A 26,483-nucleotide genomic window follows, 5' to 3' on the forward strand; every position below is an offset into this window, starting at 1 on the left:
CCCCTGAACATTTTTCTTATCTCAAGTAAAACTAGGTAAGAGAATGCAGCCCTATGTGTGCGGGAGGTCATATTACCGTCCCTTCCCCCATGCTCCTTGAGGACAAAGACTGAGTAATCTGGTGCCTCTTACATAGTAGGCCTTTAGTAAATACTTGTTGAGGTGGATGAAGTCATGTTTCCTGCTCAAGAACATTCATTGGTTCCCTACTACCTATGGATCCAAAGCTGAATCTCTCTGCCCGTTTTTTATAGATGTACAGTCTGGCCTTATTGTAAGTATTCAGTGGAATACTTAATTTACTTTGTGGAATAACCAGAGTCTGGTAAGTAATAGATACCAGGGAAACCGTAAGAATTGTGCCTTGCCCTGAAGGATCTCAAATGGATTTTTTTTTCTGTTCTTCCCTGATTCTTGGCTTCTTTCCCCACCCCTGCCTTCCCAATTTATCATGCTTATTTATGCCTTTCAGCCCCAGAAATTCCTTCTTGTTGTCTACATACTAATTCAGCTCTCAAGGCTTTCAGGTCAAATCTTCCTTCCTTCCTTTTTAAGGTCCTCTCTCTCTGTTTTTAAATATTTATTTGGCTGTGCTTGGTCTTTGTTGTGGCATACAGGATCTTTAGTGTCAGCATGCAGAATCTTTTTAGTTGGGGGTGTGGGATCTGGGCTTCGAGGTAACTCCATGGTAAAGAATCCACCTGCAATGTAGGAGATGCAGGTTCTGTCCCTGGGTCAGGAAGATCTTCTTCAGGAGAATATGGCAACCCACTCCAGTATTCTTGCTAGGAAAATCCCATGGACAGAAGAGCCTGATTGGCTGCAGTCCATGAGGTTGCAAACAGTCTTACACAACTGAGCGACTGAGCATGCATGCATGTGGGATCTAGTTCCTTGACCAGGGATTGAATCTGGACCCTTTGCATTGGGAGCTCAGAGTCTTAGCCACTGGATTCCCAGGAAAGTCCCTAGGGCCCTCTTTAATTGTCTTGGTTCAGGTCCATTTCTGTCTCTCTCCCTTTTTTTTTTCATTATTCTGTCCATAACTCACAAGTAGTTGCTGCTTATTCTTCCTTATTTTCTGAAATGCATACCTCACGATTTAGTGTTTTATTGCACCCACATAGACTACTGAAATAGACACTCTTGCCTTACTGGGTGCCTTGATTGTTTGCTGTCAGGTAGGCAGCTTCTCCATCTCCACTGAAAGCGGACTGGGGCTTGTGGTTTCTGTGCCTTTTGCAGGCTTCACGTAGGACATGGTGCTGCACAGAGCAGACAGAGGTGGAAGCTAATGTGATGTGCTTGAGAGTGTGGTTCCTGGCAGGATTTTGGGTGGCCTGAGGCTGGAAGACCATCAAGGACTTTTTTTAGGGCTCTGGAAACCAAGACCTGAGAGAAGATGGAAAGATCAGAGAGGGTCCAGCTTGTCCCCCAAGAGTTTGTCCCACTCAGAGATTTTCTTGAAACCCCAGTTCACGTGGAACTGTGTTCATTCTAGAAGTTGGCCAGTGTTCTTGGAAATTGTGGGGAGGTGCATGTGTGATGAATCCTCTCTAAAGGAGGATATGAAAGGTGCCTGGCCATAGGGAAGCTCGTAGCTTAAGGGAACAGACCATCTGGGGCAGTGGTGAGCAGATGCAGTTCGATTTGTTTGTATTAGAGGCAAATTGATTCCTCTGGGAAGTTTAGGGATTTAAATAATATTCTATAAATACATGTTTTTCTTTGCTTTGTCACTGATGAGGTTTATGGCTTACGTTACATGTTTCCTTCTAATAATAGAATCTTACGTGAAATTAAAAGCAGTATCTTCCTCTTCTGACTCAGACAGAATTATAAGTGTATTGCTGATTTCCTACCCTGCTTTTATTTCTTACATTCAACCAGGACTGTGCAGACAGGTTGGTACATCTGTGGGCTGAGACCAGTTTCAGCCAGCTGAATTCCCTGTAATCCAGTCTGCATCTGAGAGGCACATCTAACTTACTGGAGTTCTAGGTAGGAAGTGTGGTTAAGGAGGCAAAACCATTTAATTGCAGCTTGTTTGAAAATAAAACCAGCTTGAGTTTTCTTCTCACAAACTTTCTCTGAAACATTTCTTTAGATCTTTTATTTTTGGCAAATGGGTTTTGGGGTGGCAGCCTCATTACTTGTGATGGAGAGGTAAAATAAGCCAGTGGGTGATTTCCCAGAATCCTGAGCCTTTGAACAGTGCAGTTCCTTTTGGAAGTGCAGAAACCAGGCTGCCCGTCTCAGATTTATACCCTCTTCCCATTCTTATCTCAACTAGTAAATACTGTGGCATCAGTCTGCCTAAAAATGTAACAGCTTAAATTTGTTTAAATGTCTATAGCAGTTTGGTGATGAAGTTTAGCCCTTTAATGATAATGATGATGATAGTGATGATAGTAATAGACAAGCAGGCTGACTGAGTTGTGAATTAGTTCTTTTAAGGTTCCCAGGAAGAAAATTACTAACTCACTTTTCTTGTCAAGGTCTTAGTGTTGAGTAGAGCAGGGAGCAGCCTAGAGAAACCATCTGCCCAAAGGTTACCCTTCAGACAAGTCCTTTACAGGAAATTGTGTGTTTTCTGTTTGGAATGGGGTGTGTTCATTCTTTTGAGAAGCCTTTTTACAATAGTATAATGGTTCCTCTGGAACTCCTAGCAGTGTTCTCTTTCTGCCCTCTACTGTATTTACAGCTGCTTTTTCCCTAGGGGAGCATTCATCTGTTTTAAAAAACAGAGAGAGAAAACAAGAAGTTCTCTCTAACAGTGAGGTTTGGAAATCAAAACCGTGTTTGCCCTTCAGGAGGGCAAGTTCTTGAGGGGCTGTTGTTGGGGTGGAAGACAAGGAAGTCCGGCTGTAGTGTCCTGATTCCCTGCCCTCACTGCACCCCCGCGCCCCTCTACCCGCAGCGTGCTTGTGACAGATGTGAAGGGGTTTGAGCACAGGGCCCATTATGACCCCTTGGTTGTACTAGATCAAACATTGCTTTTCAGCCCCTGAGTAAGGCAGTTTTTCTGGCAGGCCACTGTCTGGCCCCGCATATCCATGTCCAGAGTCCTGGACTGATGTTGGGCCTGAAGGGCAGGAGGAGCCTATGGTGATTGCCCTGGAGTGTGGAGGCAGCAGCAAAGCCACAAGCGTTTAGGAAAGACCTCTCATCCTTAGGATGCTTTCATTATACTGATGCTTCAAGGCCTTGGAGCTGGGGTTTGCCAGGTCTCTGGGTGCAGTTAGTCAACGAACTTCACCCCAGTACTCCTTAGCCTCTTTTTGCCCAGTTTTAACCACATAGCTGGTTGTGGATGTGCACCTTTGTTTGATGAGGAGAAGAGGATTTCTGCTTTGCAGTTGAGTAACTGTGCCTTCTATTTAGGTTCTGTAGAGGGTTATATTTGAAAAGCTAATGAGTGTTTTTTTCCACTCTGCACACACAGTGATCCAGAGTGGGCTGCAGCGCAGGTGCTGTTGAAGGCAGATGTTGAGCTGACAGTAAGGGCAGCTGGGCCCTGAAGCTCCAGCGGCCTGGCCCCCTGGCTGACAGCCCATCCCCCAGGGCCAGGTCGCCAGAGAGGGCTTCAGCTTCCCTGAAATGACTGCTTCTTATGGCTAGTGTGACCAGCCAGAGGAGGGGGTGGGTTTCCTGGGGAAGAGGGTGGGAGAGTCTTAATTAAGCCAGTCTAGTTTGGCAGTTAGCTCCGACTTGCCTCCAAGTCTGTGTTGGCTGATAATTCCCTTCAGCTCTCAGAACAAGCCTTTTTCGTTTCCAAACACACACCGCCCCCCACGCCCCCAAAACTACAGCCTTCCTTGAGTGTTAACTGTGTGTACCTTCTGCTTCCTTTCTGGAAGAGGCAGGTAGCTACTCGTGAATTTTTTCCCCTGAGCTGCTCTGGCTGCATTGGAGTTCCTGGAGACTCAGGGCTACCGGACATTCTCATCTGGCAGAGGCCTGGCCAGGAGCCATTCCTGGAGGGCTCAGTGGACAGAGCACTGGGAACAGTGCTGGGGCTGGCACTCAGTCTGGGGGGCTCGGTGGGAGGTATTTGGGAAACCTTGCTGAGTGAAGAGTTGGGAGAGCTGAGTTTTGGTTCAGCCACTAACAAGCCCTGTGTTCCCGGGGCAAGCTGTAGTCCCCCTCTAGGCCTCAGTTTCCCTCTCTTAACATGGATAGGTTGAACTTTAGGCTGAAATGTGTTAGGATCCCAAGACAGACCCCATGAGTCTGCTCCTAATAAAAGATGACCAGAGGCAGCAAAGGTGGGTGCAGAAGAACCTTGGATGATACTAGAGATGTTTTCCAGGTTCATCTCTTGGTGGCAGAGCATTGGGTGTCTTTGCCATCCCACCCCCAGGGTGGTCTTTGGAGGTGATGCTTGGCTTGGGCCCTGCTCCTTTCGTTTCCTGCCCTGGGGAGGGGCGGGCAGGCACGTGCAGTTGGCTGTCTCTGCCAGCTGCCTGGGGCTGAGCCATCTGCTGCTTAGGCCCGCGGGTGGGGTGGGGGCTGAGCCCCAACCTAATCTCCTCTCCCGCACTAGCCGCTCAGCAGAGTCTACCCCTTCTCCCCGCATTCTGTCCTGTGTTCCAGCGCTCTGTTAGGCTACCCTTCACCGTGGTCTTGCTTTGTTCCAGCTGCCCCCATCCCCAGGAGAACCCTTGCTGTGTTTTTGTTTACTCTGTGTGTGTGCTGTGCCCTTTAGCCTGTGCCCCAAGAATCTTTCTGTAAGTAAGGCAGCAGCGGCGGCAGGAAAACAATGAAACTTTGGACTCTGGTCGGTCTCTGTTCAGATGCAAATGACGAGTCTCTTCCCATCAGAGTTTGTACCTTTGGGTTCTCCATCCCACCTCCTGAGGAGTCTTTGAACGGCAGGGGTGGGCTGAATCAGTAGCTCAGAAAAGCTCTGATTTAGCCTGTGCTTCAAGTCTTGTTTCTTTCTGGCCTTGTGTGGATGTAGGCACGACTGAGTGACTTGACTTTCACTTTTCACTTTCATGCATTGGAGAAGGAAATGGCAACCCACTCCAGTGTTCTTGCCTGGAGAATCCCAGGGACTGGGGAGCCTGGTTGCCAGCCGTCTATGGGGTCTCACTGACTCGATTTAGCAGCAACAGTGGATGTAGGCAAGAGGCAAAGAGAAAGGAAGTTGTCCTCCTGAGTGTCGGTGACTCTGGGTTTGGAAGTTCTGAACTGGTGTGTATGTGTGTGTGTGTACATGTGCACAAGCTGTGCAAGGAGGTGGAGTTAGGACGGAATGTGGACAGTCTTGAAAGTCATCTTTACAAGTGAGGAGATGACAGAGCAGGGAATAAAAGGGCAGTATATCCTAAACCAGGGCTTCTCAAACTTTTCTAACTTCTCAAACCGGAGGAATCTTATTAAAATGCAGATTTTCATTCTGTAGATCAGGGATGAGGGAGAAAGAAGTGGCAGCCCACTCCAGTATTCTTGCCTGGAGAATCCCAGGGACAGAGGAGCCTGGTGGGCTGCCATCTGTGGAGTCACACAGAGTCAGGACACGACTGAAGTGACTTAGGAGCAGACCCTGAGACTCAGTGTCTCTGTTAAGCTCCCAAGTGATTCCAGGGCTGCTCTTCAGTGGCCCGAGCCTCCCCCTCCTCCTCTTAACACTGATGAATAAGATTGACCTGAAAAGGCAGAAGGGAGACTTTCTTATGTATTTTAAATCTGAGAGCCTGGGCTGGGCTTTAAGCAAGTGTTTGCAGAGCCTTTTCTGGATCGCTTGTACCTGAGCTCCTGGCTTCTCCGGCGCTCCCCCTTGGCTAGATTCTGTCTCTACAATAGCAGAACCTCTGTCCTTCAGGGGTGGATGTGCATACTAAGCTGGATCCTTTCTCTTTGGCTCATGATAAGGACAGATAGCATTTCAAATAGAATTTTAGAGCTGGAAGAACTCCTCAGTCATCTTTTCCAAGCCTTCTATTTTAGAGAGGAGGAAATGGGCCCAGAAAAATTTTGTGGTATGTAACAGCCAGAATCAACAGCTAGTGGCCGAGATGGGGTGAAAACCCAGACATCTAAACTCTTAGTAAATTCTTCTCTCTGAGGGATGTAAGCCTGAGTTAGGGACACCAGCAGGATCAAAGCGTTGCCTGGAGACAGGTGATAGGAAGAGACTTGCCAGCGGCGGCAGGGAATTTACAAGCACAACTGCTGATACCTGCTCAGCACCGTGCTGATCCCACTCAGGCCAGGGTTCTCAGCTGCAGCCTTTTTGACATTTGGGGCCAAATTCTTTGTTCTGGGGGGCTGTCTTGTGCATCATGGAATGTTTGCTGGCACCCTGGACCTCTGCCACTTGGATGCCAATAGCATCCCCCAGGTTAAGACCGTCAAAAAGTCCTCCAAATGTTGCTAGAAACCTTGGGACTGGAGTGGCATGTAAAATTGCCCCCACTGAAAACCACTTGTTCAGGCAGTAAGTTATTTTGGGGAGGAGAGTCCCTCTTGGGCACCTGTACTAGGGTTTTTTGAGAGAGTCATGGTCTCAGAGTTTACAAAGAAAGCACAAAAAAACAGATAGAGCTCCAGCCTTCCCGGGACCTTATAGTTTATTAACTACAGTTTACTGGAGAGACCAGACCAGCCAATGTTGAAAACAGATAAATTGCCATTTTAATGGTCCCTCCAGGGTAGAACCCCAGGCTGGACTCTGAAGAATGGGGTGCCTGCCCAGGGTCCTTAATGAGAAGAAGATTATGTTACCCTGGACTGGGTTGCATAGCTAAGAATTGAGTAACTCTATGTCATTTCTTGAGTTACTTTTACCTCTTCTTAAGGAATATTTCTTTCATTCTGAAAAAATATTTTATCTGAATCTGTAAAGGTCCATCAGACACATTAACCAGTAGATGTGTACACTTGAGGGAGGGAGGCCTCTTCAGGACTAATGCTGGTGAAGCTGACTCTTTCCATGATGGGGTTTACTTTTTCTTTCTTCCTTGATTTTCTTCAGCTAAGGCATGGATCCTCTAATAGACCTTTCTTATCTCTTTTCCAGTATTTTAAGGAATATGACTGTATAAATAAGCTTCAGTTTGTAATGTTCTGAGTACAAGAGTATAAAACGTGTCTCTACGAAAGTAAGAAAGGGTCTTTACCCCTTTTTACTCCTCATAGAATACTATACTTCCAAAGAGCTTCCCTGGTAGCTCAGTGTTAAAAGAATCTGCCTGCCAATGTTGGAGGTGCTTGTTCGATCCCTGGGTCAGAAAGATCCCTTGGAGAAGGAAATGGCCATCCATTCCAATATTCTGTCTGGGAAATCCCATGGACGGAGGAGCCTGGTGGGCTACAATCCATGAGGGTCACAAAAAGTTGGCCATGACGTAGGGGCTAAACAACAACAAGTACTTGCAGATGTTTGTAAGACCACTGAGTTTACGTCTTGTGCTCAGCACAGGCCTCCCTGAAAAATATTACTGCAGAACACAAAAAACTTAGTGATGGGAACTCATAGTTCCTGTCAGCTTTTCCTTAGGAAATGAGTGTCAAATTGATTTTTTCCCCAATACTTTGAACATGATGCTCTGTTGCCTCCTGGGTTGCATTGTTTATAACAGGAGACTTGCTGTGATTCTTTGTTTCTCTGGGTGCATTGTCTCTCCTCCTACCTCCTCATGGCTGCTTTTAATATTTTCTCTTTAATGATCATTTTCATCATTTTGATTACAGTGTGCCATGCTGTGTTTTCTTGTTGAGGTACTTCTTCTTGTGGTTTGATGAGTTTCTTGAATCTGTGAGTTTATAGTTTACATCAAAAAAATTTTTTTGTGTGTACCTATGTGCGCTTCCCATGCCTCAATTATGCATGTGTTAGGCTGCTTGATACAGTCATACTTCTGACTTATGTTCTGTGTATATCTCTTCGGATAGTTTCTATTGCTGTGTTTTCAAGTTCATTGAATTTTTTCTTCTGCAGTGTCTAATCTGTTAATCCCCTTCTGTATATTTTTCTTTTCAGGTATTCGTATTTTTCCCTCTAGAAGTTTAAACGTTTGAGTCTTTGTGGTCTCATGCCCGTCCCTTCCTCTTTTCTCTTGAGCACACAGAGTATATTTGTAACAGAGATTTGAACATCCTCTGTGTTCATCTGTGTCATTTCTAGGTCTGTTTCTGTTTGTTTATTCTCCTCCTGTGACCATAGGTCATGGTCATAATTTTCTGCCTCTTTGCATGTCTGCTCAGTTTTGATTTGAAACTAGACATAGTGAGTTGTATGTTGTTAGGTGCTGAAACTTTCTGTATTCCTTTAAAAACTTCTTGGCTTTGTTCTCAGAAGCAATTCAGTTACTACTTAGAATTGGTTTGATCCTTTCAAGGCTTGGTTCTCAGCCTTTATTTATTTATTTATTTTTGTCCTTTTTCTTTTTTGCAGACAGCCTTTAGTTGAGGGCTAGGATGGTCCCACTACTGAGGCCAACACTTGTGAAGATCCCTTCCGGTGCCCTGTGAACCAGGAGATGTTTTGTTTCCACTTTGGCCCATGGGAACGTGTAAACTTCTGGCTCCGTGTGAGCGCCGGGGGTTAGTTCTTTCCTTTGGTTCTTTCCTTAGCCTTGCTAGTTTCCTCTAACACGTGCACAGATCAACACTCAGCCTCGGCAGATTGTTAGTTTTTTCCCTTGGAGCTCCCTCCTCTCAGTTACTTTGCCCGGCACGTTCTAGCCTCCTTGACATCCCCCAGTTCCCAGCTGTCTCTCTAATGAAGTGAAATCATTGAACTCTCAGGTTTTTATTTGCCTACTCTCTGGTCTGAAGATGCCTTTAGGGGGTTAGTTAGCAGGTTAGCCCTGCTGGGGCACCAGCAGGACTCTGCATTTCTTTCCCTTTTTTCAAGGATCACTGCCCTGTGCTACCTATTTTTAAATGTCTGAAAACCATTATTTAATATATTATATCTGACTTTCTAGTTGTTTAAGGAAAACGTAAATCTAGTCTCTGTTATTCCATTATGACTTCTGTGTCCCTCAGGCTAATTTTTAGGTGTCTTTTGCCTCCTGTGTTCACTTGTTGAAAAATTAATCCAGTGAGACAGATTTCATTGGGAATTCAACCAGGTTCAGGTCATGTCACTGCACCAAACATTTACTGAACAGCTACACTGTCCAAAGGAACAGCATGCTGTAGTGTCATGCAGTATGTGGTGTATAATCTGAAACTTCACCTGTATTGTGATGCCATGCTTCCAAGCTGAACACTGAGTGTGTACTTCCAGGTTTATCCTGACGTGAACATACGCATATATACGCTCTGAGCCTCGTTCCTATGCCTCCTGACCATAGTGCCATTCAACCTGGGTGACTGATTGAACTAATAGGCACAGTTGATGAGCAAATAGCGGATGCTCAGCTGTCTGTCCATGAGTGAGGGTCCAGACAGCTCTGTGCAGACGCAGGAGCTCTAAATTCCTGTGTGCGGTGGCCCTGCCAGCATCTCACGTCTCACTCTGGACCCGATATTGTATTAAACTCCAGAAATGCGTGAATCACGGACTCGTCACAATTCTGTGAACTAGGTATTGCTACCCCAACTTCGTATATGACTCACAGGAGGTAATGCAGGGCACCTAGGTACCTCTGAAAAACAAGAGGCAGAATCAGGATTGAACTCCCTATGACTTTAAAATCCATGTTGTGATTAATTCTTTAATTGACTGTTTCATTTCCTTCTGCTGGCTCCACCTTACTTCCCTGTTTTCTCTTTGGCACTTTGACTATATATCTCTCTTGGGTTTTCACATTTTACCTCATCGTAGTTACTTATGTATGTGTCTTACCTCCCCTGTAGACTGTAAACTCTTTAAAGGTATGAGCTTTCCCCCACTTTTATACCTTTTGTGGAATCCAATATAAGTAGGTGCTCTTTATATGTGTTGAATGAAGTTAGTAAGATATGTGTTAAAATTGGGGGAGCTATCAGATTCTCTCATCAAATTACGATGCTTCTTTCTCATCTGCTGAGTTTTATTACAGTCCCTCTTAACATAATCTTAGATGATACATGGACTTTATGAGATTCTTCATTTGATACCTCTGCCTGAATTTTGACTAATTTGAAATAAGTTTTGAGTCTGTATTTAGAGATTTAAGGGAATATTCCTTCTTGTGCATTAATCAGATCCTTTCTTCTCAGGTCCTGACTTTGAACTCCGTATTGAGAGAACCAGAGGTATGGTTGGAGCTAGACCTAGAGCATGCAGGCCTTGGTGGATGGCTCTGTACCGTGAGAGGGTCATGTCAGTGCAGAGGTGGTGCTTGGGCGTGGGACTAATCAAAGGGGAAGGAACAGTAGGCAAGTTCCTGCTTCTCCTTCTTGCTTGGGGCCTCACAGTCCAACCTTGACAACTTACAGGAAGTTTGGGTAATATGTGAGGAGGACGGGAAGAGTCATGGTTTGCTTATAAATTAGGAGGCTTCTTGGAACTTAACACAAGATGAAGAACATTTGGACTAGAAGACAGTGTCTTGCTTGGGTAGGGGTGGGGGGAGTGTCTCAGAGCTGCAGTTCTAGAAGCTTTAACTGAAAACCTTAGGTTAACTGAGAAGGTACAACTCTCAGAATTTGTAGTACACAAATTCTTTCTAGCCATCATCCCATCTTTCTTCTTCCTTCTTTTCCAGTTCCACCATCCTTCCCCCCAGTAGTTTTGCCCTTATTGTCTGTGCTTTCTCACTTTGAATTCATGATCTTCCCTCATGACTGTAATAAATCTGCTTTTGAGGAGGTCACTAGTGATAACTTCGTGATCAGATCCAATGGATGGATGTCTTTTAGGCTTCATTTATGGGACCTTTGTTGCGTCTGCCACTCACCCTCACATTCTCCTTGAATCACTGTGTCCCTCCTGTGACAGCTCTGATGCATAGGCTCCTGGTTTCCTTGTACTTTTGGGAGGGTCTTTAATGATCTCTCTTTCCTTCACATTCTGCTTTAGAAAGTTAGTGTTTCCCCGAGGATCCTGTCTTGACTCTCTTCTCACTCAGCTCTCTCACCAGGATGAGCTCTCATCTCTTTTGCATGCTTTCAGCCAATCACTTTCAGGCCGATCACTCCAGGGCTGTATCCTGAGTTTGGAGCACTTTGCGGAGTTTCATACTCGTTTCTAATTTGCCTGCTAGACCTTTCCACTTGGATATTCTCCAAGTACCTGTAGTTCAGTCCTTCCAAACATAACCTGCGCTACATTCATCACATGCTTCACCAGCACCTGCTTGTCCACATATGTTCTTTCCTCTTGTGGTAGCTTCTACCATTCACCCAGTCACGGGCCAGAAACCTCGGTGTCATCCTTTGTGGTTCTCACTCGTCGCATCCTATTAGTTTCTGGCATCCTGTATAGTCTTTAGCATGTTATGAATGCTGAGCGAATACAAGAAAATGCCTATTAATTTCATCTGAATTTAATTTCAGTCTAGCACTTCGATCTTGTTACTATACTCTGATTACACTCTTAACTTTTGGGGAAGGGCGTTAAATTTTTGACCACATTCAAATTATATTAAGGAGAAGGCACTTTTTTGTTTAAAACAGGACTGCTTTGCAGGGGGGATTAGTCATTACTAGAAGTGTGTTGATTGGCCACGTGCTCACTTTTAGGACGAGGAGCTGCACAACAGGTAGAGATGAGGTGGATGAAGTTGCACTGTGCTGGCCCTGGAGGGTGTTGTGCTTCACGAACAAGGCCGTAGAGGCAGCAGGTGTACCCATGCTGTGGCTTCAGTGTGAGTCACAGCCAAGGCTCTTCCCCAGGGAGCGGAGCATGCCTCTTTCAGCTCATTGATGAATTTCCTTAATTGTGTTGTAGTGTATCGAATATAAACATTGAGGATATATTGGTAACTGTCATGCTTCTCCAAGTTGATCTCCCTTCCTTTCCATCTAACTGCCTGAAAAGAAAAAAAAAGAAGGGACTTATCTGGCGGTCCAGCGGTTAAGACTGTGCCTTCCAGTGCAGGGGGTGTGGGTTCAATCCCTGGCCCTGGTCGGGGAGCTAGGATCCCACGTGCCTTGAGGCCCAAAGATCAAAACATAAAGCAGAAGCAATACTGTAACAAATTCAGTGAAGACTTTAAAAATGGCCCACATCAAAAAAAGAAAAGAAAAAAAGGAGAAGGTGACTTAAAGAACCAGAGGATTTTGGAGCCAGAGAAGCTCTTCAGGTAGTGATCCATCTAGCTCAGCCTTTTACATTTTCAGGTTATGATGACAATAATAGATGGTGAAAACTAGAACACCTATTTTTGACGACTTACTGAATACAGGCAATGTGCTAAGTGCTTTACATGTAATTCCCATGTGATACTTACACCATATGATATACTTACACCATACTCATGCCATATGATAACATGTATTACATGATATGATGCCTACAAGGTAGCTATTGTTAGTGCTAGTTTATAGATAAGGATAATGGAGGTCCAGAAAGATTGGATAACTCTCTTGGGGTTAATGCTGAAGCGGCTATTGTACAGAGAGGTGAAACATCATGCTTTTTCAAGGTCAGGTTTTCCAGTTAGAGGCAGAACATGAGTAGAATCTAAATCTCCTGACCTTGAACTCAGTAAGCCTGTATTTTCATTTTCACCTGAGAATCCATTCTCTGTGGTCATTTTAGTCTCATTGCTTGCTGAACCCCTTTTAATTCCAGTGAAATCAAATGAAGCAAAGTAAAGAGTGGTTTGGAGTTGGGGGTTTTGGGTGAGTTTTTACAGTTTATTTTTAAATAGGCAGCATTCCCAGACTGACTGGGAATGTAGCAGAAGGCCTGAGAACCAGGAAGTGACACAGACCTGTTTATACCCTCCCACGTGAGAGCCTTTGGAAAGTGATCCACGGTGATGGTAAAAGTAAACACCACTGCTTCAGCCAGTTCTCTTGGGTTTGCTATTTTTGACCTGGAGGAGGTGTTTTCCTGCACAGCCCTGAGTATGTATTTAGAAGACCAAAATCTAGCACCTAAACATCCCCTTCAGTGAAAATATATAGATATGTTTATTTCCTGTTGCCAGACAGCAGCAGTCAGCAACTCTTGGCAGAAAGAATTATCACTGTTTATTTTTCCTCTCTCCCTCTGCCATCCTTTCAGTGAATTGTTCTTCCGTTTCTTTTTCTTTCTTTATAATTAGACCTGTGGATGCAGAACGGGCCAGAGAGCTCACTAAATCTGTTCATGATAGTCAAGGTCCAGCTCAAAGCTTCCTCTTTCACCTCCCCCTACTCCCAACCAGAATCCTTTGTTCTTATGGCCTCTGTGTCCTCATGGCACTTTAAAAAAAAAAACCAAAAAAAAAAAACCCTAGTAACAGTTTCACAGTGCTATATGGATAAACACATAATTCCTGTCATGGAGATTGTGAATTCCTTAAGAGTAAGAACTATGCCCCACGTCATCTCTGTGACCACCCAGGCCTTGCACCGAAGACAGCCAGTAAATATTTGCTGAATTGCAGTATAGTTACTGCAAACACAGAGCCCTGAGAAATCAGATTTAGCAAATCAGCTTCCCAGCCTTTATTTGCCAAGTTAGTATTGAAACCTGCTCTGCTCAGCTCTGATGGAGACCAAGCAGAGGGCTGTGATGACACGTAGACGTGTCTTTGGGTCCAGGAACCAATGACAGCCATGTCTGTCAAGCATCTGTTTTCCTGCCTGGCAAAACTTCCAGGATTTATCTATCCTCTCTTCCTGTTTTATATCTGCTGCTACTTTGCCATCTTGTATTTCCTACACACATTATGGGGTTTGGGGTTTATCTTTATTTTCCCCTTCTGTGAACAAATAAATGTTGAACACTCTGGGGCACAGAAAGAGGCAGTTGGTGGGCTCTGCAGGAATTTACCACCTGCAGTAAATGTAGTATACAACAGTTAAGTGACTGTGAGTGGTCCACAGGGAAGGTTATGATTCGTTCTCCCAGTCTTCATGCAGTGTTGCTGGGGGTTCAGAAGAGCTGTCCCATGCTGTGGGCTCAGTTGATGAGTTTTCCCAGAGGAGATGCGAATAAGCTTGACCTTGTGCTGGGAAAAAAGAGCAGGGAGCCCTCTGCAGTATGAAAGCAGGAGGAGGAAAGACTTCTAGGCCCCTTTGATTGCATTTATCTGTAAAATAATGGCACAGTGGCACCTATGTAATGAGGTAATGAGAGGGAGAGTATGTGTGTGTGCATCTCAGTCATGTAAACTCTGCCCTTATCCTGTCCTGAAGCATGTTTACACTGTGGGACATATTTAGGGAAACCTCCTTGGTCCCTTTAGACACATAGCACTTCAGGATGCTCACGTACAAGGTTATATAATTTGGAGAGAGGCATGTTCAGTTCCTTAAAAATATATATTTTTAGAACTTCATGGGAGAGACCTCTGGAGGTTTACTTGTTTAAACTCGTGGCTCTTCTTTCTTCTAAACTAACTGTGTTTTGAGCCTTGTCTCAGGACAACAGTGCCCTTTGGGAGTTTCATGTGGGCTCAGTCACAGCCTGTTAGAGCAGGAAGGGGCCTCCAGCAGCGCTAATTTGAGGGCCCAGTATTCCAGACGCTGTTCTGATCCTTCACGTTGATCCTGTTTCTACCTCCCAACAGCCCAATGAGGTGGGTATTATTTACCCATTTTGTAGATGGGAACTGAAAATAACTTGCCCTGGACTACCTAACTAGCAACATCCATGCAGACCAGAGGTTCTTGCCCAGTCTGCAGGAATCTTTCCATGGATCCATCCTCTCTGAGTGAGACGAACATGAAACTGTTTCCGTTTTACTGATGAAGAAACAGAGGCATCGGGAGGCAAAGTATTTGTCTTGGTTCAGGCCATCAGTCCAGAGAAGAGATACTTTCCTGCCTTCAGGGTTGGAAATGTATGGCCTGAGCCGAGGCGCTCTGCCTGGTCTCTCCTTTTTCCTGTCCTGAGTCTGTCTGTCTTTGTTCTTTTCCATCCTCTCTTGCGTTTTTCTGTTTCTCTCTGGGCCCTTACAGCTCTGTGGTGATCCTTGCCTTTGGGTGTGTGGAGGCTGGGTTTTTTTTTGTTGTTGTTGTTAGTTGTTTGTTATTTTTGGAAAGGGCTTTAGGAACACTGGGTATGAATGGCCTATGCAAATGTGGTGATGGATTGATTAAGCTCTAAATGGAAAAGCGGCATCTCCTGAGTTTGTTGCAGTGCAGAGGGAGGTAGATGCTAGGCTATGTCTGCTCTGGGGAATAAAGAAGAAGGATTTCACATTTCTTCCTTCTACTCAAAACTTTTGTTGACTTCTGTTTCAGAGGAAATACTTTGAGGCCCCTCCTTTTCCCTAGAAGACATTCCAGAGCGCTTAAAACTGAAAGGACATTGGGGGATCATGCAGGCCCTGAGTGCCAGGAAGAATGAACGACTCATCTGAGGCCCAGCCACTGCTGGGTGGTGGTGCTGGGACATGAGGGCTGTCTCCTGCCTGCAGGTCCATGCTGCAGTCATCCTGCTGGCTTCTAGAAAAGAGTCATTAGAGATGATTATAGGGAAGGTGCCATGTATCTGCTGGTGTTTCTGCTGTCTGAAGCCTGAGGAACAGGGTAGGGAGAACAAAACAGCAAGAGGCTGTAGTGAGCAATTTTGGGAAGAAAGATAAGAATACAGGGATATCAGAGCAATTCAGAAAAGCCTCCAGTACCTGCCTTACCCTGGCTTCAGTGGTTCCTGAGAAAGTGAAAGTGTGAGTTACTCAGTTGTGTCTGACTCTTTGCGACCCCATGGACTGAAGCCCGCCAGGCTCCTCTGTCCATGGAATCCTCCAGGCAAGAATACTGGAGTGGGTTGCCACGCCCTCCACCAGGAGATCTTTCCGACCCAGAAATCTAACCTGGGTCTCCTGCATTGCAGGTGGACTCTACCATCTGAGCCACCAGGGAAGCACCAGGAAGTTTTTCTGAGAAAACCTGAGGATTATTTTTGTGATTTATAAGAGGTAAATTTTAACAAGACCTCTGATATTTGTGTCCTTTTGGCTTTGGGACTGGAGATGAAAAGGAAATGGATAAAGTAACATTATGACTCTCAAGGATCTCAGAGTTCAAAAGACAACTTCGTGCCTATTGAAGTACTCAGCTGTTGGTGGCATAAAAGAAAGGGGAAGATACAGAGGTTAGCAAAATTGGAAGGAGCCATTTATCCCCAGGGAGGAAAAAAGTGAACTGAAGACATCTAAAAGTAATATAATTTTGACATTTTATGGGGGAGGAGTGGGAGGCATTTAGGTATCTTTTTCTGCTTTGGCCCAGAGGAATCAGGATGAATGAGAGTGAAGCTGGGAGGCACCACTGGGAGAAAGGGAGAAGCAAGGAGGGCCCCACGGCATGTTCCCTGCTCTTATCACAACCTTTGAGGAGCTCTGAACTCCACAGAGCTAACACTTATTTTCCGTACAATCTGAAATGCAAGGGTTAAATTCTGTTCTGACTTCATGAACTGTTGTCTTCCCCCCATCACATGGTAGTATGGGGGTTGGTGAAGATGGTTAATCAAAGGAACAAACTTATTCTAGATTCTCCATCACCACCATCCCCTTTCCAGACTAGCCTGAAGCAAGGAAAGGATTTCTGTTGGTCTTACCTATTCACTTACCTCTTATAACTAAGGGAGAGATGGCCGTGACTTAGGAAATAATCTGTCCTCAGTGACTCATGTAAACTGAGTCTGAGCCGTAGAGAAACTCAGGTAGCCTCTGGGAGGCTGGCAGGGCTGAGTCAGAACCCTTAGCCTCCACAGAGGAGGGCTCAGTAGAGTGTGACCTGACCGCGCCTGCAGCAGGACTGTGACATCCTCGACCTGAGGAGCAGGGAGAATGGAGCAGTGCGTGCAGGAATGGGCCCCAGGCACAGGGGCTACAAGGGGCTGGGTCCTGGGTGCCCCGGCTGTTCCAGGGTTCCCCCTGACCCCTGCTGCTGCCTGTCTAGGCTGTGAGCGACTCTTAGGATACCTTTAATCTTAGCAGGCTCTTTGGTTCATCTGGAAGCATCTATGGCAACAACAAGTAAGCAAACTGTGTGAACTCGGAGCTCGTGTTACAGGCTGTCCTCAGCCCCGGAGGCGTGCCATGCTTATTGTCATCGTTCTTAAGAGCAGTTTTCTCAGGTCACCTTCTGCTGTCTTGGCTTAGAGGCTGAGACTGAATAGAAGGTCTGAGTCTTACCAGTTCACAGAGCAAGCAGTCCCTTTCATTTTGTCTCTTTTGAGCCTTAACTAGAACCTAGTGAGATAACCCCGGAGAAGGCAGTGGCACCCCACTCCAGTACTCTTGCCTGGAAAATCCCACGGATGGAGGAGCCTGGTAGGCTGCAGTCCATGGGGTCGTGAAGAGTCGGACACGACTGAGTGACTTCACTTTCACTTTTCACTTTCATGCATTGGAGAAGGAAATGGCAACCCACTCCAGTGTTCTTGCCTGGAGAATCCCAGGGACGGGGGAGCCTGGTGGGCTGCCGTCTCTGGGGTCGCACAGAGTCGGACACGACTGAAGCGACTTAGCAGCAGCAGCAGTGAGATAACTCAAGCTTGGTTTTCACAGCTTCCATTTTACAGCTGAGGAAGCAGAGGTGAAGGCAGTGTCTTTCCTCTTGGCTCTGGACAGGAAACGAATGTTTATGACCATCACATTCAGCAGGGCACAGTCACTGAAGCTTTTGACATTTGGGTTCACAGAGGTGGGAGGGGCCCGATGGCAGTCCAGATCATGGTGGTCTCCTTTTACCACAGGCTGTTGAGGTGGCAGCAAGAATCCCAAGAAGGAGAATCAAAAGGGTGAATGTAGGTTTTTCCATGACTCTTCCTCACCTCATGTTTTGGAAGGGAACGCTGGCTGTTGGAGGAATCAGTGAGTTGTACAAAGAGAAGCATGGATGCGCTCTGGAGGATTCTGTGGCTGAGAGAGGCTTTAGAGCCGTTTCTAGGTGTGAAAACAGAAGCCAGAGAGCGTTCCTGACTAGCAGGCTGGTTGGTGGCAGTTGGTCCTCCAGATCCTTTCCTCTCTCCTCATGTCTGGTTTAGATGCTACATGCCTTGTAAGGATGGGTGTGAGCGCAGGCTTTGGAAGTAAGCATGATTAGTTCCCAGTTCCTCTTAATCATAATTTTTCCAGTTTTTTTTTTCTTTTTTTACTCTGGTAAAACACACATAAAATAAAATTTACTGTCTAAACCATTTTGAAGAGTGGTATTAAGTACATTCATAATGTCAAACAGTCATCACCACTGTCTGTCTCCATAATTCTCTTCATCTGACAAAACCTTAAATAGTAACTCTCAATTCCTTCCTCCCCCCAGACCATGACAACCACCATTCTACTTTCTTTCTCTAAATCATAATTTTTTAATCAGGAGAAGTCGTCACTAAAACATCCCCCTCCCCCCAAAAAAAATACTGAAGTGAAATGAATACTTTTTTTTTTCCCCAAGTTTTCACCTATAGGTTTTTTCTAGGCATAGTAATGAATACTCAATCTTAATTTCTTTTCAGTGTTTTTCTTTTTACTTGGTCTAAAGCCACAATTCAAGGACAGTTTTTTTAAATTCTGCATTCAAAGCAGATCCTTTCTTAAAATGATTAGGTGTAGCGTGACCCTTTCTCTATAATAGCTGAGTTTTCCCATTTTGGGATACTCTGGGACCGTGGGGACTCACTTTTCTCCAAGTTATTTCTAAAGCACTACCCTTGGCTCAGCCTTGCGTGTGAACGTTCCTTGACTCTTCCTCTGTTCATCTTTTCTCTCTGCAGAGCCCTAATTTCCATCACCCCATTTGTTCTGCACTTGATCAGGTCTTTGACTCATGGTGGAATTAGTCCCTTGCCCCAGGTAGCTGCTTAACAGTAAGGGAGGAACCACCTGTTTCTTCAAAACAAAACATGAGCTTATATGTATGCATCTTTTCCCCAGTTCCATACTCGCTTCTCCCCATAGTATTCATGAGTTCAGCAGACATTTGCTGCCTGCCTGTCTGGTGCCAGGCCCTGTGACGGCTTTTGAAAATTCCATGTTGAGTAATTCACGGTCCCTGCCTTCAGAAACTTTGAGCCTGGTGAAGTAAGACAGATAAACAGATGTAATCACCTGATAGAGGTAACGTCAGAGTAGGGTGCTCAGGGCACTTGGGGAGTAAGAAGAGGGTTATTTCTACTGGAGGTGGGTGTGACATGTCAGAAAAGAACTCCCCCAGGAGATGACCCTTGTGCTGAGCCCTGCAACCCACTGTATTCCTGGCAGGGAAAATCAGATTTACTGGCGTGTCCATTCATTTGTTGAGAAAGGAAGTGGGTGGCCTATGGGAAGGCCTTGCTGCATTAATTTTATTTTGTATTTTATCTATTTGATTAGGTAATACACAAGGTACAACACTCAAGGCGATGAAAAGGGAATACGTTCAGTGAACAGTGAGCCTTCTGCCCTGTTACCCCAGATCCCTTCCCTGACAGCACTTGGTAGCTGCCAGTTTCTTGTGCATCAGTTCCAGAGAGAGACTTTCAGTGCATACAAGAGTGTGTGTGTGTGTGTGTGTGTGTGCGTGCACACGTGTGTATATCTTAAAAACACATGCACACATGCACATGGTTTTGTTCACGTACTAACTTTGGAAGTGATTCCATATTAGTACAGACTGAACTGCCCAGTTCTTTTTAAACCACTGCGTGTATTCTGTTATGTAACTTATTTAACTAGTCCCCTTCAGTCTTGTGCCAGTATAAATAATGCATTGAATATCCTGCATATGTATCATTGCACACAAGTGGTTTCTGAGGACAGATTATAGGAGTAGAATGGATAAGTCAGAGAATATGTGCATTTGGGGGCTAGATATTGTCACATGGTTCTCCAGAGAGCTCTACTTTAATTGTTGTTTAGTTGCTAAGTCGTGTCCAACTCTTTTGTGACCCTATGGACTGTAGCCCATCAGGCTCCTCCGTCCATGGGATTTCCTAGGCAAGAGTCCTGAAGTGGATTGCCATTTTCTCCTCTAGGGGATCTTCTCAACCCAGGGATTGAACCCAGGTCTCCCTCTTGGCAGACAGATTTTTTCCCACGGAGCCAATGGGGAATCCCCTACATTAATTATAAAATGCTAAATGTAGGATTCTTTACCACTTGGTAACCCTCCCTCATACCAAGTTACCCTCCCACTTGGTAACCAGTCCTCTAAAATCTGTGCCACAGTGATCTTCCTGAAAGAATTTGGTGGTAGAACTTCCCTGTGTATAATCCTTGGAAGCTCCACATGGTCTTCAGTGATAAAGTTTTTATTTTTTAATTTATTTTTATTTATTTGACTGCACCAGGTCTTAGTTGTGGCGTGTGGGATCTAGTTCCCTGACGAGGGATGGATCCAGGCCCCTGCATGGGAGCACAGAGTCATAGCCACTGGACCACCAGGGAAGTCCTGGTCTTCAGGATCGATTTTAAATTTAGCCTAGCACCTGCCTCTAGCGTCTCCTGGGAGTGTAGGGTTCCATTGCTCCCAGCCACTTGTAGTTAATGTGTTCCTTCTCCACTGGACACTTCGTTTAGTAGTCTGTCTAGCATCCCCTCTCCTGGGTAGTCTTTCCTGATTGCCTCCACTCATGCACGGAACAGTGAGCACCACCCTGATCTGGCCTCGTCCATTCTCTGCAGAAGTGCTTCTGCACGTGCTGTCATGTGGCAATAGCAGGTGTCCTTCTCCATGATCCACTTGTTCTTCCCTTGCGGGGTGGTGAGTGCCTGCCCAGGTTACCCGCTGTGGCTGCATGTACAGTGGCAGCACCAGGGATCCATTGCTAACTGGCTGGCGGCCTGGGCATAACCTTTTAACTCTCTGAACCTTAGTTTTGACTTCTTTCAGAAGAGGAGATGAAGCCTGATGACCTCTAAGGTCTCCTCTGATGCTCAGATCTTATTCATAATTATGATAGCAACAGGTGCCATTGTTTACTGAGGACTTGCAAAGTGCCAGGCACTGTTTTGAGCACTTTGTCTGATCCTAAGGTGTTCATTGGTAGGACTGATGTTGAAGCTGAAACTCCGTTACTTTGGCTACCTGATGTGAAGAGCTGACTCATTTGAAAAGACCCTGATGCTGGGAAAGATTGAGGGCAGGAGAAGGGAATGACAGAGGATGAGATGGTTGGATGGCATCACCAACTCAATGCACATGGGTTTGGGTGGACTCCGGGAGTTGGTGATGGACAGGGAAGCCTGGTGTGCTGAGGTTCATGGGGTCGCAAAGAGTCAGACACTACTGAGGGACTGAACTGAACTGAATCCTTACATCAGCCCTATGAAGATGATTGTATGGTTACTCTCTCCATTTTACAGATGAGAAAACTGAGCCTCAGAAAGTAAATTGGCCACAAGTCATAATAGAGGAAAGAGATTTGAATTCTGGCATTCTGACTCTACCATTCTTAGCTACATAACTCTTTTTACACATTTACACACACGTGGTTTTGTGTACCCTTTTGGGTCACTAGCAGACTCCATCCCTAGACCTCTCCATGAACCATCCCTGTTGGCCCAAGTTGGAGTCTGGGTAAAAGCTGGGGACAGAGGACTCTACAGTCCCAACCATTGAGGGGTGGTGAGTGAAGACCCAGTGGCTAGCTCTCTTCGTGAGCCCCTTGGTCATGCTCATTGAAGACCCTCATAGCTGCTTTTCCTTTAGACTAAGGCAGTTCATATTGCTGTCTGCAGTACCTCTCTTTAGAAGGGCTGTGTAGGCCTGAGCCAAAGGTTTCATGCATGGATTAAAGTCAGGGCTGGGTGATATCCCTCAGGGACATCCTTTATTATGATTGTAGATGGCAGGCTCGCGTATCTGTTTACATAAACCTGTACTGGAGAAAGAGGTGTGTATGGCGTTTAAGGAGGAAGTGTAACCTTATATTTGGAATATCTTTTATAAACTAGGATAAATGATATCAAATGAGTTAAGTAAAATATAATAGATCTATATCAAAATATATGACCAACCGTTCTGCTTTCCTGAAAGCAAGTGGGAAAAAACCCTTAGAAGTCTTGATCCCTGATTTTTTTTTTTTTCTTCTTTTTTAAAGATACTGGTTCCTATTCTTCTTTAAGTCTTTGAGCCAAAGTGGATGGTCAGGCTAGTCAACAGTTAAGCCTCGTTCTCCCCTCAGTGTTTGTCCCATAAAGCCAACAGATGCGGCCTCTGGGGGCGCAGGTGTGTTGGGTGAGCCTTGAGTAATTAGTCCATTTTTGAGATTGGTGGTGGGAGCCAGGTCCCCAGGGGCTCCTGCAGCCTCTGGTGGTTGAGCAGGCCCAGCCAGGGGCTCTTGGCGCCGGCTGTGGCGTTCCTTCTCTAGGCGGTGGTTTCTCCGTCTTAGACACGTGTTCTCTCTTTTTTTTCCGGTTAGTTGAACTTGCTCTGAGTCCAGTGGCAAAGGCAGAGGCAAACTCGGGTGCAGCACTCTCCACGTGAACAACCATCTCTTTCCTCCTCTCTGCTGGAGCCCCCACGGCAGGCAGGCAGCAGGGCACTTTCTGAAAGCTATACCCAGCTTGACGGATCCCCAGGTGAGCCGGCTCTGGTCTCCTTGTCTCGTCACAAGGATCTGGCTCCCAGGTGGTAACCACGCCTGTGGCAGCTTACTATGGGCCTTGGCATTTCCCCAGGGAGGAGTTGAAAAGCCACTTACATGCTTGTCTCTTCTCCTGGCAGTAGGGATTCAGTTGCTAGAATTCTTTCAACTTTGTATGTTACCAAGGCTTCCCTTATCATAAAGGAAGGCCTATTATAACTAACATAGGCTAAAGCTTTCACTTATGTCCTTTTTTTTTTTTTTTTAAACTAGGTGAATCTACCTGAGGCTGACTTCAGAGTTGTTCCTTCTGGCTTTTACATTTTTCCTTTTAAAAATAACTTGGACGGATAAAAGATGTGCCATGGCAGGATAGCACCAAAGAGCACCTCAGCGTTTGCCGTGGCCTCCGTGGGACATGGAGTGTTCCTTCCCCTGGTGATTCTTAGCACCCTCCTTGGAGACGGACTTGCCTCAGGTAAGCCCCTGCCTGCTGCCTGAGTATGCGAAGGAAAAGACTCAGTACCATTGTTTTCCCAAAGGCTGGGAGAAGAGGATTCTCTGCTTGTGGAGCAGTTAATGGGAGAGCAGAGGGTGGTGGCTTCAGTGCTGGTCCTGCGATACAGCTGAGAGCCAGTCCTGGGGGGCAGGGGTGCTCCAAGGGACCTAGGGAGCCAGCCGGAAGTGGGGGTGTAGGAGCCTACCAGGGGTGACTTAACCATCCCCCTCCCTTAGCCATAGTCACGTATGGGACCGAGGTGTAGAATTCAGAGTGTGATGTGCAGGTAAGGATGCGCACTTTGGAATCCTCTGTGTTCAGGGCCCAGTCCTGCTCTCGCTAGTTCTGTGACCCAGAGCGAGTCTCTGCTTCTGTAAGCCTCAGGTCCCTCACCTGTGCTATAATGACAGAGTTGGGTAATAGTGACATGGACCAGGTAGTGCCCAAAGCCTAAAATATTTACACTTTAAGATATTTGGCCCTTTATGGAGGAGGTTTGCCAACTTACCCCCAGCCCAGAACAAGCGATGCTCACTAAGAATGTGTATGAATGGAGTGGCTGTCAGAGTAAGAAGAAAGAAGGGACTGGGCAGAGCTAGGACGGACCTCAGAGGCTGTGCACTGGCCCAGGGTCGGGCTCACGGCAGCCCTGGGACCAGAGCCCCGCCCAGTGCCTGGCGCACCAGCACGCATGCTCTTCCCCGGCTCCGCTGGGGAGGCGCCCCGGCCTTCCATGGCCGTGTGAGGGCAGAGCTTCTGCCTTCGGCCTCTTTAGCTTCATCGGGCCATCCCTTGTACCCCACCACTTTCTTTTATGGGCTTCCCCCCACCCTCCCATTCCCCACCCCATTTTCCAGCTACCCACACCTTCCCAGCCTTCCATTCAGGGTCTGAAATCAATTATCAGGGACTGATGGTCCCAGACTGGCTGGATAAAGGGATTATTATTCTCCAGTATGGAAAAAATATAAGTCTGTAGTGTGGGCTCAGACCAGGATGGGAAAATTGGCTCTGTTGTTTTCTTTCCCTCCCCATCTGCAAAGAATCCTTCCTCCCCTGCCGTCCCACCGCCTCCGCCCAGTCTTTTTATTCCCCATAAAACCTGTGTACTGGCGTGAGCAGGGTGCAGACAGGGGAAGGGGTTTCACCATTACTTCGTTCGAGTGCACCAAGTTGTGATATTTTTTCCTCTCTGGAGTGGTTTCTGGTGGAAGGAGGTGCCCACAGCTTGGCCTGAAACCCAGAGCACACCTGTATGGCCGAGCCTGCATGAGTGGTGTGTCAGGCAAGCTTGCCAAGAAACCAAGACTCTCAGATAATCTGAAGTCGAGGAAAGGCATTCAGGTCAGGAAAGGTCTCTTCCTGCATTTCTTACCTGTTCCTATAGCTGCTCTTAAACACCCATTCCAGAGGCATTATAATGAGATGCTTGTTACCCAGAGAGCTCTAGTAGATATCTTCATGTGTCCTGGCACAAACATGACTGCAAGAGTCTCACTGGGCAGAGGTCAGCAGGCGTCCTCTGGAGGTGATTGGTCTGCATAGTCTCTGGTTGTAAATACCACGAGCATGCCTAGTATTGGTCGTAATTGCTCAGGTTTAGAAGAAAAGCATCATGAAGAGGCACTTGAGAGTTCTGGGGTAAAGCTCTACGTAAAGTGATGTATGTCATGTCCCTAGTTCAGTTTTCTGTCCTGGTTTCTCTTATCTGCAGCCATCGATTTGGAGTTATAATGGAGATAGGGTTACAGAGGATTGGTTCAGCTTGCCCCTTGGTCATATCTTTAGCAGAGACGGAGAGAGTTACTGAAAGTTCCCTTTTTCAGAGTGGCAAAAGGAAGCGTGTCTTACTCTTCATACCTGGGCACAGTCTGCAGGGGAAGACCAGGTCTAAAAAGAAGGCCTGTGCTCATGCTACCCAACTTGCCTTTCTTGGGCTGGAGAGGAATTAGCATCCCCGCTGTGTAGGAGCCTCTCCCAGGTCTCTTTGCTTGTGACTTTAAGAAACTTGCTGTATGTATGACCTCAGGTAAATCACTTGACCTCTTGGTGTCACCTATAAAACGGAAATACAACACTTGAGGATGTTAGGTGGGTGTTGTGTGGACTAATAAAAATGATTGGAAGGCGCTTGACATATAAAGTGCTCTGTGTAATTTTAAATAATAACAACAGCAGATTTGGTATGTGACCTCCTGTTGAGTCACTCTGGGCGGGAGGCTTCATGTGGATGACGTCCTCTTCTGTCTTTAAAAAACAAAACCGGAGAGACTTCCCAGGTGGTCTAATGGTCATGCTCCCAATGCAGGGGGCCTGGGTTCGACCCCTGGTCAGGGAACTAGATCCCGCATGCCACAACTAAAGATTCCTCATGCCACAACTAAGACCTGGAGCAGCCAAATAAAGTAAATAAATATTTAAAAAGCAAAACAAAACTGGAGATGTAGAGTCACTTCTTGGGTTGAGGATAAGGGGTTGGGAGGAAGTGTCAAACCTGACCAGTTAGGGAAGGATTGATTCCGTCCAGAATCCCTTTCGCCTTCCATGTTTGCATAGTTGGATGGTCCCAAGCCAGCTGCCTTGCTGACTTGTATAAAAAGCTTTTAATTTCCATTCTCTCTCTGTTCTGAGCAATTTTATTGAAAAAACTTAGTATTTTGTTTCTGATTTTTTTTCCGTTGCTGTGACACTTAATGGCTGTGTTCAAAATCACACAAGCACCTAAAGCAAGGAAGGCAGAGTGATAAAGCTAGGTGCTTAGTGTTCACTGAAGATGGAAAATGTTGAGAGCTCGACTCTCAGGGGGATGGTGTGGCTTTGGCCCTTAGCATCACTCTGGCAGAGAGATGTTGGCAGGTGGCCCTGGCTCACCTCACCGTCTCCGAAGGGACTTGGAGTCCGAGGTAACATACACTGAGCTGGGAAGAGAGGACAGGTAGGGAAGTGATGTGTACGGAGCATCATTTGCGTGTCAGGCTCCGTGGTATCACGTAAAAGCTCTCAGAATGCCCGTGATCTACATGGTCCTGTAACGTTTTTACAAATGAGAAACCGAGGCCAAGGGAGTTTCGGTAACTTGCACTGCCGAGGGAGTTTCAGTAACTTGCACTGCCGGTAAGCGGCAGACAGTTGTAGGTGGGGAAGCTGGCTGGGATTTGTACCCAGTCTGTCTGACTCTGTTGCCCATGCTCTTGCTGAGAACCACACTACCTCTGCTGAGTGGCCGGCTTCTCTGAGACCTGTTTCTTGTACTGCTCTCTGTTGGAGCGCTCAGATCAGCATCCTTCAGAGGATAACTTTGACAGAGGAAGAGAGACACCATCTGTTTTCCTTTCTGGATGAAAGATGCAGGAGTCATCTCTGGGTTACCCTGTCTGCCTCTGTGGTTGTCTCTGCTCTTTTCTGTAATGACCCGTGGTTGTT

General features: G+C 46.1%; 1 protein-coding gene across 9 annotated transcripts in view; it reads left to right on the forward strand.

Moving 5' to 3' along the window:
• SUSD6 (sushi domain containing 6) overlaps positions 1-26,483 on the forward strand; it is a 95,121-nt gene that overhangs the window by 20,258 nt on the left and 48,380 nt on the right. For 4 of the 9 annotated variants that reach the window (XM_002690985.6, XM_059890908.1, XM_005212088.5 and 1 more), the window contains exon 2: positions 22,835-23,039. In XM_002690985.6, coding sequence (XP_002691031.1) covers positions 22,919-23,039 — 121 coding nt within the window. In that variant the 5' untranslated portion in view covers positions 22,835-22,918. Of the gene's footprint in view, positions 1-8,404; positions 8,554-22,396; positions 22,557-22,834; positions 23,040-26,483 lie in introns of those variants that run through there. The other 5 variants (XM_059890907.1, XM_005212086.5, XM_059890906.1 and 2 more) reach the window with 3 other exon arrangements.

This window comes from Bos taurus, chromosome 10, assembly GCF_002263795.3.
Source record: "Bos taurus isolate L1 Dominette 01449 registration number 42190680 breed Hereford chromosome 10, ARS-UCD2.0, whole genome shotgun sequence".
NCBI classification, from domain to species: Eukaryota; Metazoa; Chordata; class Mammalia; order Artiodactyla; family Bovidae; genus Bos; species Bos taurus.